The sequence below is a fragment of the Enoplosus armatus genome, chromosome 6 (assembly GCF_043641665.1).
Source record: "Enoplosus armatus isolate fEnoArm2 chromosome 6, fEnoArm2.hap1, whole genome shotgun sequence".
Taxonomy (NCBI): Eukaryota; Metazoa; Chordata; class Actinopteri; order Centrarchiformes; family Enoplosidae; genus Enoplosus; species Enoplosus armatus.
Window position 1 is genome coordinate 5,227,008 of NC_092185.1, and position 14,223 is coordinate 5,241,230.

General features: G+C 39.1%; 1 protein-coding gene across 2 annotated transcripts in view; it reads left to right on the forward strand.

The window, feature by feature from the left end:
- The window catches only part of lsp1a (lymphocyte specific protein 1 a), a 37,416-nt gene that overhangs the window by 17,087 nt on the left and 6,106 nt on the right, over nucleotides 1-14,223 (forward strand). For both annotated transcript variants that reach the window (XM_070907305.1, XM_070907306.1), the window contains exons 6-12: nucleotides 525-662; nucleotides 3,352-3,395; nucleotides 7,850-7,931; nucleotides 10,015-10,152; nucleotides 10,840-10,935; nucleotides 12,242-12,325; nucleotides 12,676-12,784. In XM_070907305.1, coding sequence (XP_070763406.1) covers nucleotides 525-662; nucleotides 3,352-3,395; nucleotides 7,850-7,931; nucleotides 10,015-10,152; nucleotides 10,840-10,935; nucleotides 12,242-12,325; nucleotides 12,676-12,784 — 691 coding nt within the window. The remainder of the gene's footprint in view (nucleotides 1-524; nucleotides 663-3,351; nucleotides 3,396-7,849; nucleotides 7,932-10,014; nucleotides 10,153-10,839; nucleotides 10,936-12,241; nucleotides 12,326-12,675; nucleotides 12,785-14,223) is intronic.

A 14,223-nucleotide genomic window follows, 5' to 3' on the forward strand; every position in this document is an offset into this window, starting at 1 on the left:
CTAGAAGCAACTCTACAGGTCTGCAGAACTTTTTAGCCCCTTTTAGCTCCTAGTTTTGGTTTTACACAGTTAGAGACGAACTGGTGAAGAAAGTGGAACATTTAGCTGCTAAAGAGACAGATATTGTTCTCAGCAGTTGGTGGAGACCAAAAGCAGAGCTAAAAGGAGAGTGAGTATTGGACTTATATTCATCGAGTGGACACAAACACGACTCTAATGGGATGAAAATGCTGCTCCGTGTCTGCTGGATGTAAACTGTTTGCTAGCATGTTAGCTAAAACAAGCTTATAAGAAGATAGCATGTCAGAGAGGTGCATTTTGTAGCTCGATGTGGAGTTATTGTGCCCTCTAGTGACCAAACAATTGGATATTTTAGCTTGAAAGGTGAGACAATAATGTGCAATGTGAACAGATTTGTCTAAATGATGTTAAGAAGCTTTTTCTACAACATTAACAGCTAATCACACTCATACAGTGGAGGTAGAAATGTGGAGTTGAACAGTGTTTTGTGGCCTGACTCCCAGGAGGAGAGGAGGCGGATGAAGGAGGACATCGAGAGGAGGAGGATGGAGGCAGCGGAGAGGATGAAGAGCCTGAGTACGTCCAGCGTGGACGGAGATGAGATTTTCAGTCCCTTCAGTCCCAAAGCTCCCACACACAAGGTAAATATCTTATATTACGACACAGCGTTCACACTGCAGGCAGCTTCACTCTCTTCTGTCAAATAGAAGCTCCAACTACTCCAGTTTGCATCTACATATCAGTTATTTATGTTGTTTTTAGCTGTCATCTACAATCCCCAAAGCCCCAAAAACTGGTAGTATTTATTTGTTTTTGTGTGTTTGAGCTACAGCTGATAAGTTCAGGTCACACGGAGATCTGGATGAATAGACAGAACTCTGGAAAAATAGGTTTTATTGTTTTTTGCTGTCCTTCCTCTTGGTAATCCATTAACTTCCAATCCAGATTACTGATCGACTTGTGTAGAATGATGTCACTTTTGTAAACAAACCCACTGACAAATAACTGTGTTATCTTCACAGCCGATGGGTTCAGGCTCAGCTTGTAAGTTGCATGTGTGTGTGTGTGTGTGTGTGCGTGTGTGTGTGTGTGTGTGTTTGCACCAGGAGAAGCATGTTGTGTTATCAGAGAACTTACTGATACTTGAAATGTTTTTGGTGTTTGAGTTTTATGTGTGAACAGTGACCTCGGAGATGGCCTCCTACTTACTTACTTCACTGTTGAATACAGAGCCGCCAAAGTCCTGAGAAATTATGTTTCTTATCTTCACCCACAAGTTTCACCACATCTTTTGGGCACAGGATAATAACAAGTCCTGAGAGATTCTTAAAGAAAAAAAACAAAACACTTTTCAGGACTTCGGGGGTGTCTTTGTTTGGATGAAATCAGTGATGTTTTGATGGAAATGTCCACGTGCATGACACTGCATGTGTGTTCTGCACCTCTGCACTTTCTAGTTTTACTTTTTCCTCATCAAACTGAACGTTTACAGACAGATGGTTTAAAGACGAGCAGAAAAAAAATATAATAAACAGGGAAAAAAACAGACATTTACAACCAAATTTGACCGGTAATTCAAACTAGAAACGTATGTAGAAAAGTGAGAATTTGTGTGAAACATTTGTGCTTTAATTGAGTTCAGCTGTTCAGGGTATTAACGCCTTCTTTGTCTCCACACGTCTGTGATGCATTTTTAGATTGCAGATACAGTTAAAATGTTCACCACATGTATTTGTGTGATTTTAAATGGCTGCCTGTGCAGATTATGCTTCACAACATACTCAAAAACTCAAAAAACGTCTGGCTGATAACATCAACCTAAATGACTAACAGGTGCTGGGTAGTTTAGCAAAGTCAGATACACTCATTTTAAACTGTATTAATACTTTAACTCTGAAACACACATTTCTCCATCAGCGTATCTAAATGAAATAAAAGTCACGGATACATTTACAATGGATGGGTAGTTAAGTTTAATCACATGGCCCCTAAAACTGTTATTAAAGTTGTGTTACAACTCGTGAGCTTGCTGAGTGTTCAGCTGTAGCACAGGGGTTTCCTTTGTGTGTGTGTGTGTGTGTGTGTGTGTGTGTGTGTGTGTGTGTGTGTGTGTGTGTTCATGCAGGGGGTTGTTGAGCCTGCTGTCTGACTTTGATGTTTGACCTCCGAGGTCAGAGAAAACACTGATCCTGTCCTGAACATCAGTCCTGTGATGAAACAAAGCTTCGCTGACATGTGACAAACATGTGATGACTGCAGCTGCGATACAAGTCTGTTTCCTGTTAGAGGGTGACACGGGAGATTTTCACTCCTGTCCCATCCCGATCCTGGAAGAATGGCTCCCGTTCCCGTGTTGTGTCGCTCCGCAGTCCACACACGTCATGCACTGGTCAGGTGGCTGCAACCAACCAGCAACCAGAGCAGACAGGAGACAATAAAAAAATGATCTAAAAAAGACAACAGAAAATGAAGACATGGCGTATTCATGTTCCAGTCAAGTGATGAATCGTGACATTGACTCCGATCGAACAAATGTCAGCCTCTATTTCCCGAACAGCAGACTGCCTGAAAGAGGTGCTAATGCTAAAAAGAAAATGAGGACTGCAGTGTCAGACTCTGGTCTCTGGTCTCTGTGAAACCAGGTCACCATCGACAGTAAAAACACCACAGTGTGAAAATGGCCCATTACAAGTAAAAGTCCTGCATTGAAAATGAATTTTACGTAAAAGTACAGAAGTGTGATTAGCAAAAGTAAAAGTACTAAATGCATAAATATGGTCCCTACTATAATATAATATTTATATTCATCATTGCTGATGTAGAAAGGATTAAGCAACATTTTACTGTTCTCAAGCTAATAGCTAATAGTCAAGCTAATTCTATTATTTTATTTACAGTAGTAGTTATTTTTTAATGTAAAATCTGTATAATCGGTATAATAAAGTGGAGTAGAAGTATATAGTAGCATGAAATGAAAGTACTCAAGTAAAGTACAAGTATTCAATTTTCTTACCCGTGGTCTTAAAATATTTTAGATTTAGTTTAGTTTAGAAGAGTTAGAAGGAACCTCTGTACAGGAAATGCACAGAGAGGTCCACAGAGTCTGGTGATCTGTTTCCCATCATCCTCTGCTGGTGCCTTCAGCCTTCAGTCGGTGAAGCTGCTGAGACGACTCGTACAATTTGATGAAGGCCATCAGACTCTGTTTGTCTTGGACGGAGTCATGGCAGTCTGAGCGAAGCCGAGCCGTAATTAACGGTTCGCTTCCGAACCCAAAAAACTTCCTGTGTTCCTCCGAAAACTGACCTCAGACCTCTTCTTCTTTTTCAGATCACAGAGAGAACGGAGTCGCTGAACCGCTCGCTGAAGAAAAGGTGAATATCTTCATCAATATCCCGATCAGTTTTACAACTAACAGTGTGGAAATGTTTTGTGCATCATTTTAGAAACAGTTCAGCAAGATTTTGGTATCTTTGGAAATTTTGAGATCTCCTCTGGATTTTGGAATAAATTGTGAACATTTGTTCTAAATCAGATCAGTTCTAAAGCGGACAGACAAATGAAGTTTTAACTGCTGAGGGCTGATATGAAGAATCAACCAAATACAGTCATGGAAAAAATTATTAGACCACCCTTGTTTTCTTCAATTTCTTGTTCATTTTAATGCCTGGTACCACTAAAGGTATATTACCTGAAGAATACAATGAACACGACAAAAAATGCAGCTGATTACATAATACTTTATGTCCTATTTGACATGCTTAAGCTTAATTGTATTCCCAGGGTATATAAGAGGCCATTTCATGTCATAAGCAGCACTGCACATGCAAAGGCCTGGAGTGGTTTCCTGCTTACATTCAAGCCCTAGCACAACTCAGAAGTTGTCAGCTCTCACATAATGCCTAAAACAAAAGAATTATGTGAAGCCACAAAGGCAGCCATCTTGGCACTGCTGGAAATTGGCATGAGTGAGAGACAGGTAGCCAAAAAACTGAAGATTTCCAAGACAGCCGTTCATTACACCAAGAAAAAACAAGCCGAACATGGTACTACCAAATTGCTAGCTGGTCGAGGCAGGAAACGTCTTTCTACCCCACGAGATGACCGTGCACTCATCCGTTCCTGTGTCAGGAATCGTCGTCAGACCTCCAGGGACCTTAAAAATGAGTGGGCACTGTCGAGAAATGTGACTTGTTCGGCAAGGACAGTTCGAAACCGACTTCTTGAAGCTGGTCTGAAGTCACATAGGGCACGGAAGAAGCCCTTCATCAACGAAAGGCAGAGGAAGGCCCGGTTACTCTTTGCTAGGGATCACAAGGGTTGGACTGTTGATGATTGGGCTAAGGTTCTCTTCAGTGATGAATCCAATTTTGAGTTGATGCCCACTCCAGCCAACTTACTGGTTAGGAGGAAGCCTGGAGAAGCCTACAAACCAGACTGTCTTGCCCCTACAGTAAAACATGGGGGTGGATCAGTGATGATCTGGGGTTGTTTCAGTATGGGTGGAACAGGGCAAATGCAATTGTGTGAAGGGCGAATGAACCAGGTCATGTACAGGGCTACTCTTGAAAACAGTCTTCTTCCATCAGCTGGAAAACTCTTTCCTGCCTCGAATGACTGGATTTTCCAACAAGACAATGCCCCTTGCCACAAGGTCAGTTAAAGCCTGGATGGAGAACCAGAACATTCGAACCATGCCTTGGCCTGCTCAATCACCAGATCTAAATCCAATGGAAAACCTTTGGAAAATCATCAAACTCAAAATGGAGAACCACAAGCCCAAAAACAAAGCAAATTTGTTTGAATTTGTGCAACAGGAATGGGCTGCTGTGACAGCAGAACAATGTCAGAAGCTGGTGGAGAGCATGCCAAGACGCATGGCTGCAGTCATCAAAAACAATGGTTATGCAATCAAGTACTAACTCCTGTGTGTATCATGTGACTAAAACAGACAGAAAAGAAAACATGGAATGCCTAAAAGCACTGTTTTTGGCAGTACAATGCCAAAGCTATTGATGTAAGAACTTAAGTGATTTTGGTTATTATCAAGAAAACCATGGAAAATGGCTAGATATCAGCTCTTAAATTAAACTCTTATGAGCTATTTTTGTTGTTATCATTATATTTGTCCAAACAAATGTACCTTTAGTGGTACCAGGCATTAAAATGAACAAGAAATTGAAGAAAACAAGGGTGGTCTAATAATTTTTTCCATGACTGTATTGTTCATAACTGAGTCCTTTAAACGTCATCGTCTCAAAAAACATCATCCAGCAAACATCCATTAGACAGTTTAGGTTTTCATTCCTGACTGTTCTCCTTATTATTCTTTTGATTCATTGTTAAGTCTGTAAAATGTCAGAACAGTGAAAAAAGCCAGTAACACTTTCTCAGAGCCTGAGGTGACGTCTTCAGATGTCTTGTTTTGATATAAAGATATTCACTTTACATTGGTTTGATTGGTATTTGGATTGATAAATGACTTTTAATTACAATTGTTGTTGCTTTTCTGTCAATCAACCAGTCGTTTTAGCTCCTACTTGCATCTTTTGTGAAGGTGAGCACTGATGAAGAGGGTCGGAGGTGTGACCTCTCCACCCCTCTCGGTGCATCGCCCTCCTCAGCCGTGATTTATGGCTCCGCTTAACTCCGTCCAGATGCAGGCGGCTGTGTTTTCTCTGGTGGTTGGTGATGTATATGGCGGCTCCAGGCAGTCTGCAGCAGAAAGTTATCAGCTCTGAGGGGCTCTCAGCAGGAGTGAAGCCTCTGTGTGGATGCTTTTATTTAAAAAGAAAAAACTGTACCAGGAACAGGGACAGTGTTCAGAGGAGGCATCTGAACCTTTGACTCCAGCAGCGTTAGCGCCAACACACGTTTCCTCTCGGGGCATTCAGATCTGTTTTCACTTATGTGAAATGTTGTATTTTGAAAAATTTTCTGTTAAAGGCTTAAAGATTTATTTACAAACAGTTTGACAATCCGATGTAAAGACACAAACCTCCTAATCAGTTTCATACCTTTATCCAGTCTGACGTCGTGTTCATGTTAGCACAATATTTTTATTAGAGGCAGGTAAATGTATGTTTTTCACAATGATCAAAGTAATATGTTGATTTAAGAGTGAAATCTCTGTAAGTCGACTTACAACAACTTGTAGCTGCAAACATCTCATGCATTTTTCTGTCATCATTTCTAACGGATGAAGGTACTGTAGCTACGTAGGAAGCTGACATCCCCATCCACAGTATGCTACCTGCTCAGCAGCTAACAGCAGACAGACACAGTTAGCGACCAGCTGGTGAACACAGTGGATGATGGTTGGTCCTCCACTTTGATCTAGACTGAAATATCTCAACAACTATTCGATGGATTATCATGACAGGTGATTCACACCTTCATGTTCCCATCAGGACGAATTGTAATAACTTTAGTGATCCACTGTGTTTTCCTCTAGCGCCATCATCAGGTCAACATGTAGATTTGTCCAATACTTTGGTTTATGACTAAATACCTCCAAAACTAATGACATTTCCATCAGCCTCAGCTGGACTTTGTGTTTACTGCTAATTAGGAAATGTTAGCATGCTAACATGCTAAACTAAGATGGTGAACATAATTCAATTAATTGAATTTTATTTATATAAATCACAACAAAAGTTATCTCATGACACTTTACATATAGAACAGGTCTAGACTGTACTGTAGCATCAGTATGTTAGCATTGTCACTGTGAGCCTCTTTTAGCTCAAAGCACCGCTATGGCTAAGTACAGCATCACAGAGCAGCTAGCTAATTTAAACTTGTTTCTCTGCCTCAAAAACATTGCCTCAATAACTGCTGCTTTAAATTTGACTTTTTCCAAACATTGAACAAGCTTGTGATTGTCTCAAAGTTCAGGCAAATCAAGCTGTTTGGTGCTGTTAGCCTATGTAGCGTTTGCTATAGCAAACTAAACAACAGTTCAATAAAAGTTTGCCAAAAAAATTAACAACTTTTGGCCGATCTGCAGCTTCCTGTCACATTGCCTGACCCACGAAGAAGTATGTTTCTGGCTACTGACTTTAACATAGACTACATTACTTTTTCAGAATTGACTGATAGGTGAAAACTTTACCTCCCTCGACTTTATTGACGAAGGTAAAAATACAAACCTCGGCCGAGTCACACCTTCCAGCAGTGAAGGAAGCAGATCATAAAGGCTCGAAAGTCTCGATCCAAACGTGCGACATCAGCAGCTGCTGTTTCCCTCCATCAGTCATGACATCATCATCATCAGGTGAAAACTTCTGCGGAGGCGCTTCAGACATGTTGAAACAGACGATTCAGATGATGAATGAGGTTTCCTCCCCCGTTGTGAAGGAATAACATCATCCAGCAGCAGAGCTCGTTTCTGGAGCCGTTAAAAAAAAAGATGGCGGAGGTTGAGTTTGGATAGCTGGACGAAAGAATGAAACCCTCCTTGATCTGCAGAGACTAACAGACGCTCATATAAACCTTCATGTATTGAGCCACAAACTCACAAGACAACATCAGTTCCTGGAGTCCGCGTCTGATTTTGATTTTTGATTTAGTTTTAAATGTGTGAACCTCAGGAAATAATAGTGAAGAGAGAGAAACACATGAAAACATGAGCTGAAACAAGACGATACTCAATGAACAGTACACTTTATAAGGAGATAGAAATGGTGTTTTAACCTTTACAGTGACTTAAAGTGGAATTTAAGGATAAATTAAGGATGGTTTGTGAAGTTATCACAGTGACTAATCTGATCCAGAGTCTGTGTCTCTTGTTTTTACTGGATTGTATTTTGTGTTTTGTTTGAATCAGTAACAGCTTCAAGAAGACGCCGCCTCTCGTCCTGCTGCCCAAGATCGACGACAAGCTGGAGCAGTACGCCCACGCCGTGGAGGTCCGCAAACACACTACAACACACACTACAACACACACATACACAGCGTTATGGTGGAGTTCATCCTCTGGGGAGCAGGAATGTGATCAGGACATTTCATGGAAGTCATGATTTTCAGCTGTATTAATAGTTTGACATTTTGGGAAAAACATTTATTACGTTTCTGGAGGAGAGAGTTAGATGAAAAGATTGATACCACTCTTATGTCTGTAAGCTAAATATGAAGCCACAACAATAGCAACAATAAATAGAATTTTTCCAAGACAAAAGTTTACAACAATAAAATGTTAAAAATAGATAAAAGTATATAAAATAAATTGATACAAAGGATTGAAATAGTATAAAAACCAATGATTAAGACTTAAAAACAAAGGCAAAACAGGGGGAAACGGCAAGCCTGGCTCTGTCCACAGGTAACAAAATCCACCCACCAGCACCTCTAAAGATCACTGATGAAGAAAGAAAGAAATAGACTGGCCCATAACTCCCAGTAAAAGTGTGAATTGTCATTTACACGTTGGTGAAACCAGACATAACGTAGTGAGATTTAGAGGTTCCCAGTCTTTATGCTAAGCTAAGCTAACTGGCTGCTGGTTGTAGCCATCAAAGAGAGCGAATGAGAGCGTTCCCCAAAATGTGGAACTATTCCTTTAAAGTATGTAAACGCTCTGGTGTTTTCTGGACTCTCAGAAGCAGCTGATGAACTTTTGGACTCTCTTTGTTTAAAACCAGCTGAGGGGCAGAAAGCAGCTCTGACCTTTTTTTGTGCTGCGTTCACAGACCTCTGCAGCAGCTGGGCGATGACTTCACTGCTCTCTGTTTTTATTTCTGTTTGTGTCGGAGAGATATACGGCGGGAATACGCGACCTTCAGAGCTCTGTATTCTTATCCTTCCATTCCCTGTTTTCACTCTTCACCTCAGGTGGTTCCCGGGCTGATTAACAGCAGGGTGAACGACCCGGGGTTCACGCACGACACCGTTATTTATGAGAGCTTTAAAAAATAACAGGTTTGACATAAAGCGCAATAAAAGACAGACATTTCAGGTGTAAAGAAGAAATAATATTCTCACCTTAAACCAGTGTTGAGATGCTCTTTATATCTTAGTCTTACATTCATAAACTTATATTTAGCACTTAAAGTGCGGAAGTCCAAGGCCGCCAATATTAAACCTAAATAATTTAATCAAACTGAGGTTTCATTTTTCTGTTTGTGTGCACATGATGTATGTTTGAATATGTTAATGTAAGTCTAGTTTTCAATTTCATATTTGAAAATGTATAATTAGTGCCAAAATTAAAATTAAGTCTGAATTGACAAATAATTTTGAGCGCATTACTCTGCCATCATGGTATGATGCAGACAATGCAGACATGTGCAACCTAAACCTGAAAATGAAATTACATTGAAAGTTTACATTTGAATTTTGTCTGCTTTTAGCTTATTTAAAAGTAAAATATTACAGGAAGTCTTGAGGATAAAATAAAGCTTTAAGAAATTATTTTAATGAGTTGATAACAGAAAAGACAGTTATTTTGAGCATTTGAGACTAAACTTTCCTTTAAACGGCCAGTTTGATGACTAGGACACAGGAAACATGTCACTGTATTTGTTTGACTTTGGACTAAACGTTAAAAGATGTTGAATCAGCTGAGACCAAAATCTCCTCATCAAGTCATTAAAGTCTTTTGTATTTCAACCTCTTTCCACTGCAAAATCAACTTTCAATCTTTCAAGTATTTTCAAGTATTTTAAGTTTAGCACAGCGACTTATTTTCTCCTTTCAAGAAACTGACTCTCATTTGTTATAAAATGTGATTGGAAACAGGTGGAAATAAATAGTAAATGTATTCAGATCCTTTGTTTTAAGAAACTTGTGTTTTTAGATCTGAATTATAAAAAGAACTGACTTGATAGATGTTTTAATTCTAATTTTATCATTAATATAGGATAAGGTCACTACATCAGAGGTGTGTAGTTGTCCTCTGTCCAATAAGATGTTAGCATCATCCATGGCCACGATATTACTAAAGACATGAAAATTACGTGGTTGTTATAACTCAGTGTTGCTGTTGTTGTGCAGAACTCCCAGGAGGCCCGGGCAGTGAAGGCATCACTGACCGACCTGCCCAGCTCACCTGAGGTCGTAGCCTCCAAGAAAAACCTGTTTGAGGCCGGAGAAGCCTGGAGCCAGAGTCCCACCAAGGGAGCCACCTGCAAGGTGAGAAAACACTCAGAGACCTGGTTCCTTTCTGCTCCAGCACCAAGTCTGGACTATAAACCTGAAAGATGAATAAATGTCAGACTTTGGCGACTCCCAGTGGTCGTATCACAAATGTGCGGCACTAAACACCGCAGATATGGCTGTCAGAATAAGGAGTCTGCTCTTGTTGAAATACATATAACATTTGAAGCCTTGATTCTTCATCAGGTACAGAGGAATCAAACAATTTTAAATATTATCCATAAAAATATGATTTTTTTTATTCCTCCTGACATGAAGAAGAGATCATTTGAGCTGGAAATGTTGTGCTTTTGTTCATGTCATGATGAGATAATGAATCGACGATAATGTGGCTCTGACCGTTCTTTCAGGTGTTTTTGATGTGTGTTTTTATTGAAGGTAAACAGTTTCAGCTTCAGCTTTTCATGTGAAAAAGTGAATGCAGACCTGCAGACAAATCAGACAGTTTGTTCTTTGTCCGTTTGGCCGAACTCAGAACTTCAACCTAACTCTTCTACTTTTACTCGTGTGTTTACCATCAATCTGTTTTATTCTAAGTTTTAAGACAGTTAAGCTGTCTGGTTAGTTTGCGTGTCAGCTGTAAAACAGTCTCTGATGAGATGTTTAGAAATAAAAACAGTTCCCAGAATCAACAAAACATCTTACTTGTTTTTTCTGCATCAGGACGCTGAGGGGTTGAAGGTGGGCGTGGCCAGCCTGATCACTCAGTGGGTGAAGGGTCCGTCTGACGGCAGCAGACAGTTGCTCTGCAAACCGACAGTAAGTCGCAAACACAACATGACAACGTGTTTAGTTTTGTTGTTCAGTTTGAGGCGTTTGCGACTGAACTCTGTGATTCATGAAGAAAATGGACAAAGTTTTTGTTTGGTGTTACACAAGCTGTGGATGCCTTGAAAATTATATTTTGAGGGGGGTTTTTTTAGAAATGATCAAACAAACAAACACAAGAACTTAGTGACGGAATATTTTTCTCCACAAAGTTTCTGGTGTTTGAGATAAAGTCTGAACTAACAAGAGCAGCTGCAGTAAAAACACAACCTGAGTGTAGAAACTTAACTGACTGAAGTACATTAACTTAAGTACTGTAGTTAAGTACAGTTTTGAGATTACTACAATTATGAATTGCTGATTTTTACTTGTAACAGAGTTTTCCTACATTGTTGTATTGGTGCTTTAAGTAAAGGATCATAGTACAGAGTACTACCACCACTAACTGACAGTGATGTGATGTGTTCAGCAGCAGCTTAAAAGTTTGTTATGTGAGGTTTCCCTCTTGTGGAGAAACCAGACACAACAATGTCAAAATGTAATTTCTTCCTTTGATGGATTTCTCTTAATTTCTTCTATGTGAAAAATATTTAATCTATGAAATAAAGTGGACGAGAAACAAATTCTGTTTAATTGTTTCAAATTAATGGAAAGAATATTTAGAAAATGAAAAAGTAAACGTTACTTTAGGTTCATTTAGGGTTTGTTTTTTTTTCAATTTAAGAACAAAGTGTGTTTTTATTTATCTATTCTAATGTATCTTGCATGTTACTACTCCGTATTGTCTTTTAATATGAATAGTTATTTGATAGAAGTTCTGACAGCAAAGATGAAAAATGATTACACTTTTTAAAGGAAGGAAGGAATCTCATGTTTAATCTGTACACTATGTGCTGGAACTATGTCTTGACAAACAACAGTGTATCCATCCACCCAGTACTTCTGTGCTGTGTGGGTTGCCAGATTTGGTCTCTGGTCTGGTACGATGATACCAAACCTGGCAACCTCACTGACGACAAGACTTCACCGACTGTAGTTCAACAGTTAGTTAATCAGTGAGTTTTAGAGGTGCTGTTTGGTGTATTTCCAAACTTTGGACTGAGCTAGGCTAGCTGTTTCCCCCTGTTCCAAGTCTTTATGCTAAGCTAGGCTAACCACCGTCCTGACTGACTCAAAACACACAGACATGAGGTTGATATCTGATAGACAGAGACAGTGAGACATGTTTCCCAAAGTCATGCATCTTCTGAACACAGAATATCGACAAGTTTGTATTGATCACTGATTGATTTGACAGGATGTGAAGCCTGGAGATGTGATGCAGAAGAAGAACATGTGGGAGGTGATTGGAGACTCCGGGCAGCCGGGGCAAAGAGCCAAGGTGAGCACACACACACACACACACACACACACACAGACACAGATTAATAAAAAACATAAATCAGCTTTCAGTTAATAAATTATTTAACTTTCCTGATATACTTTTATTGTTATTTTCTTGTTTTACTTCTGTTAATTCAGTCTTTTTCTTATTTAGTCTTTTTCTTTATGGTGACACACACTTTGAATATAATAGTCAGAACACATTAATTAAAATTAACCACACACCTTTAAACATTATTACATATAACATGAAATGTTCAAGATGACGTTACAATGTTACAGCAGGATAAATACATGATAAAACTCAGGCACCTCGAAGTGAACAAACTTTGTCTCATCTCTCGTCAGGCCTCAGCAGCTGGTAAAAAGTACAAATTTATCGTCACTGGTCACGGCAAATATGAGAAGATCCCCGTGGACAACGAGAACGATGGAGAGTTCACCAACGGAAAGTCTGGTAAGACCACGGACAGGAAGTGTTGAAGGAAAGTTTGAGAGCAGTTTTTGTCCCAGTTTTTCTGATTCAGTCTCTTCTCAAGTTTTTTTTATGTATGAAATCGTGTTGAATATAATTTAAGTTTTCGTGTGGAGTTCTGCTTCATTCATTTCCATTTCACAATCTTAAAGAATCTTAATTAAACTTCTTATTCTTCTGGTCCTGCTGATTAGGATGTTTTAAGATGAGATTCTGGCTGAATCAAAGTAAACATAAGAAAATGAATATTGGTTCAACATTTAATATATTTACATGACTAGAATATAACCAATGAGCTGAGTGAGAGCAAAAGAAAACAAGTCTTAGTGCTTTAGTGTATGACATTAACTGGCACAACTAGTTTTTAAATAGAATAAATTAAATTACATAAATAAAATAGAATTCCCAGGATGCAGTGGAGGGAGAGTAACACACAAAGAGGGAATTTTGGACCAAAAGGTTAATTTACTTAAATTACAAGGCCTCACCAGAGGCTCAGTTCACCCAGAACTCAGTGGTGGAAGAAGTATTCAGATCCTTTGTTTAAGTACTAATGCCACACTGAAAATACTCCACTACAAGTAAAAGTCCTGACTGAAGTAAAAGTATGCAGCCTCAAATTATTCATCGGGTGAATCAGCTGTTTCTTCATCTGATTCTCTGCCTGAAAACAAACGACAGAACAAATGTTTTAACTGAAGCTGAAACTGAAATGAATTCACAGTCAGAAAGTAGACATGTTTACGTTGAATCAAGTCAAACTTTATTTGTAGCACCTTTCGAGCAGGATGGCAGTACAGAGCACTTCACATAGGAAAACAATATAGTTCAAAGTGCTTCACTATAAATAAAAGATCAGTGATAATAAAATACAATAAAGTAGATGATCTGTAGCACATTAGTCACAGTTGTAATTGCTAAGCTGAGAAATAAGCAGTGCTTATCGTATATAAACTATATTATTCTGTATTTTTCTGTATCCCTCAGAGAGGAGAATCACAGAAAATCTTCTCACTGAGGTTTAAACCTTTTAGAACTTCAACTAAATCAATCAGCAACTCCAGACACACATTAGAAATCTTAAGAAAGAACATTAGAAAAAAAGTCACCCGGCAAGTTAAAAAATAAAACTAGAATAAAGTTTGGTTTGCCCGCACTGCATCACAATCATCAATAACCCCTCTGTGTCACTTGACCTTTGACCCCACTGTTCACTACCCCACTGACCTCCACCATGGCAGAGGCTGCTCTTCATTGTTCTTCTCTAACAACTTACATAAGCTTTTAGCTCGGCGGCCATCTTTCAAGTCACAATGAAATCAAACATTTTGTTTGCAGCTAATTGTTCATAAATCTTTTAAACTATTTTTAAATTTGAAAAAAAATATTAGGCACGTTTACACCTTAGCTGTGTCCGAAAT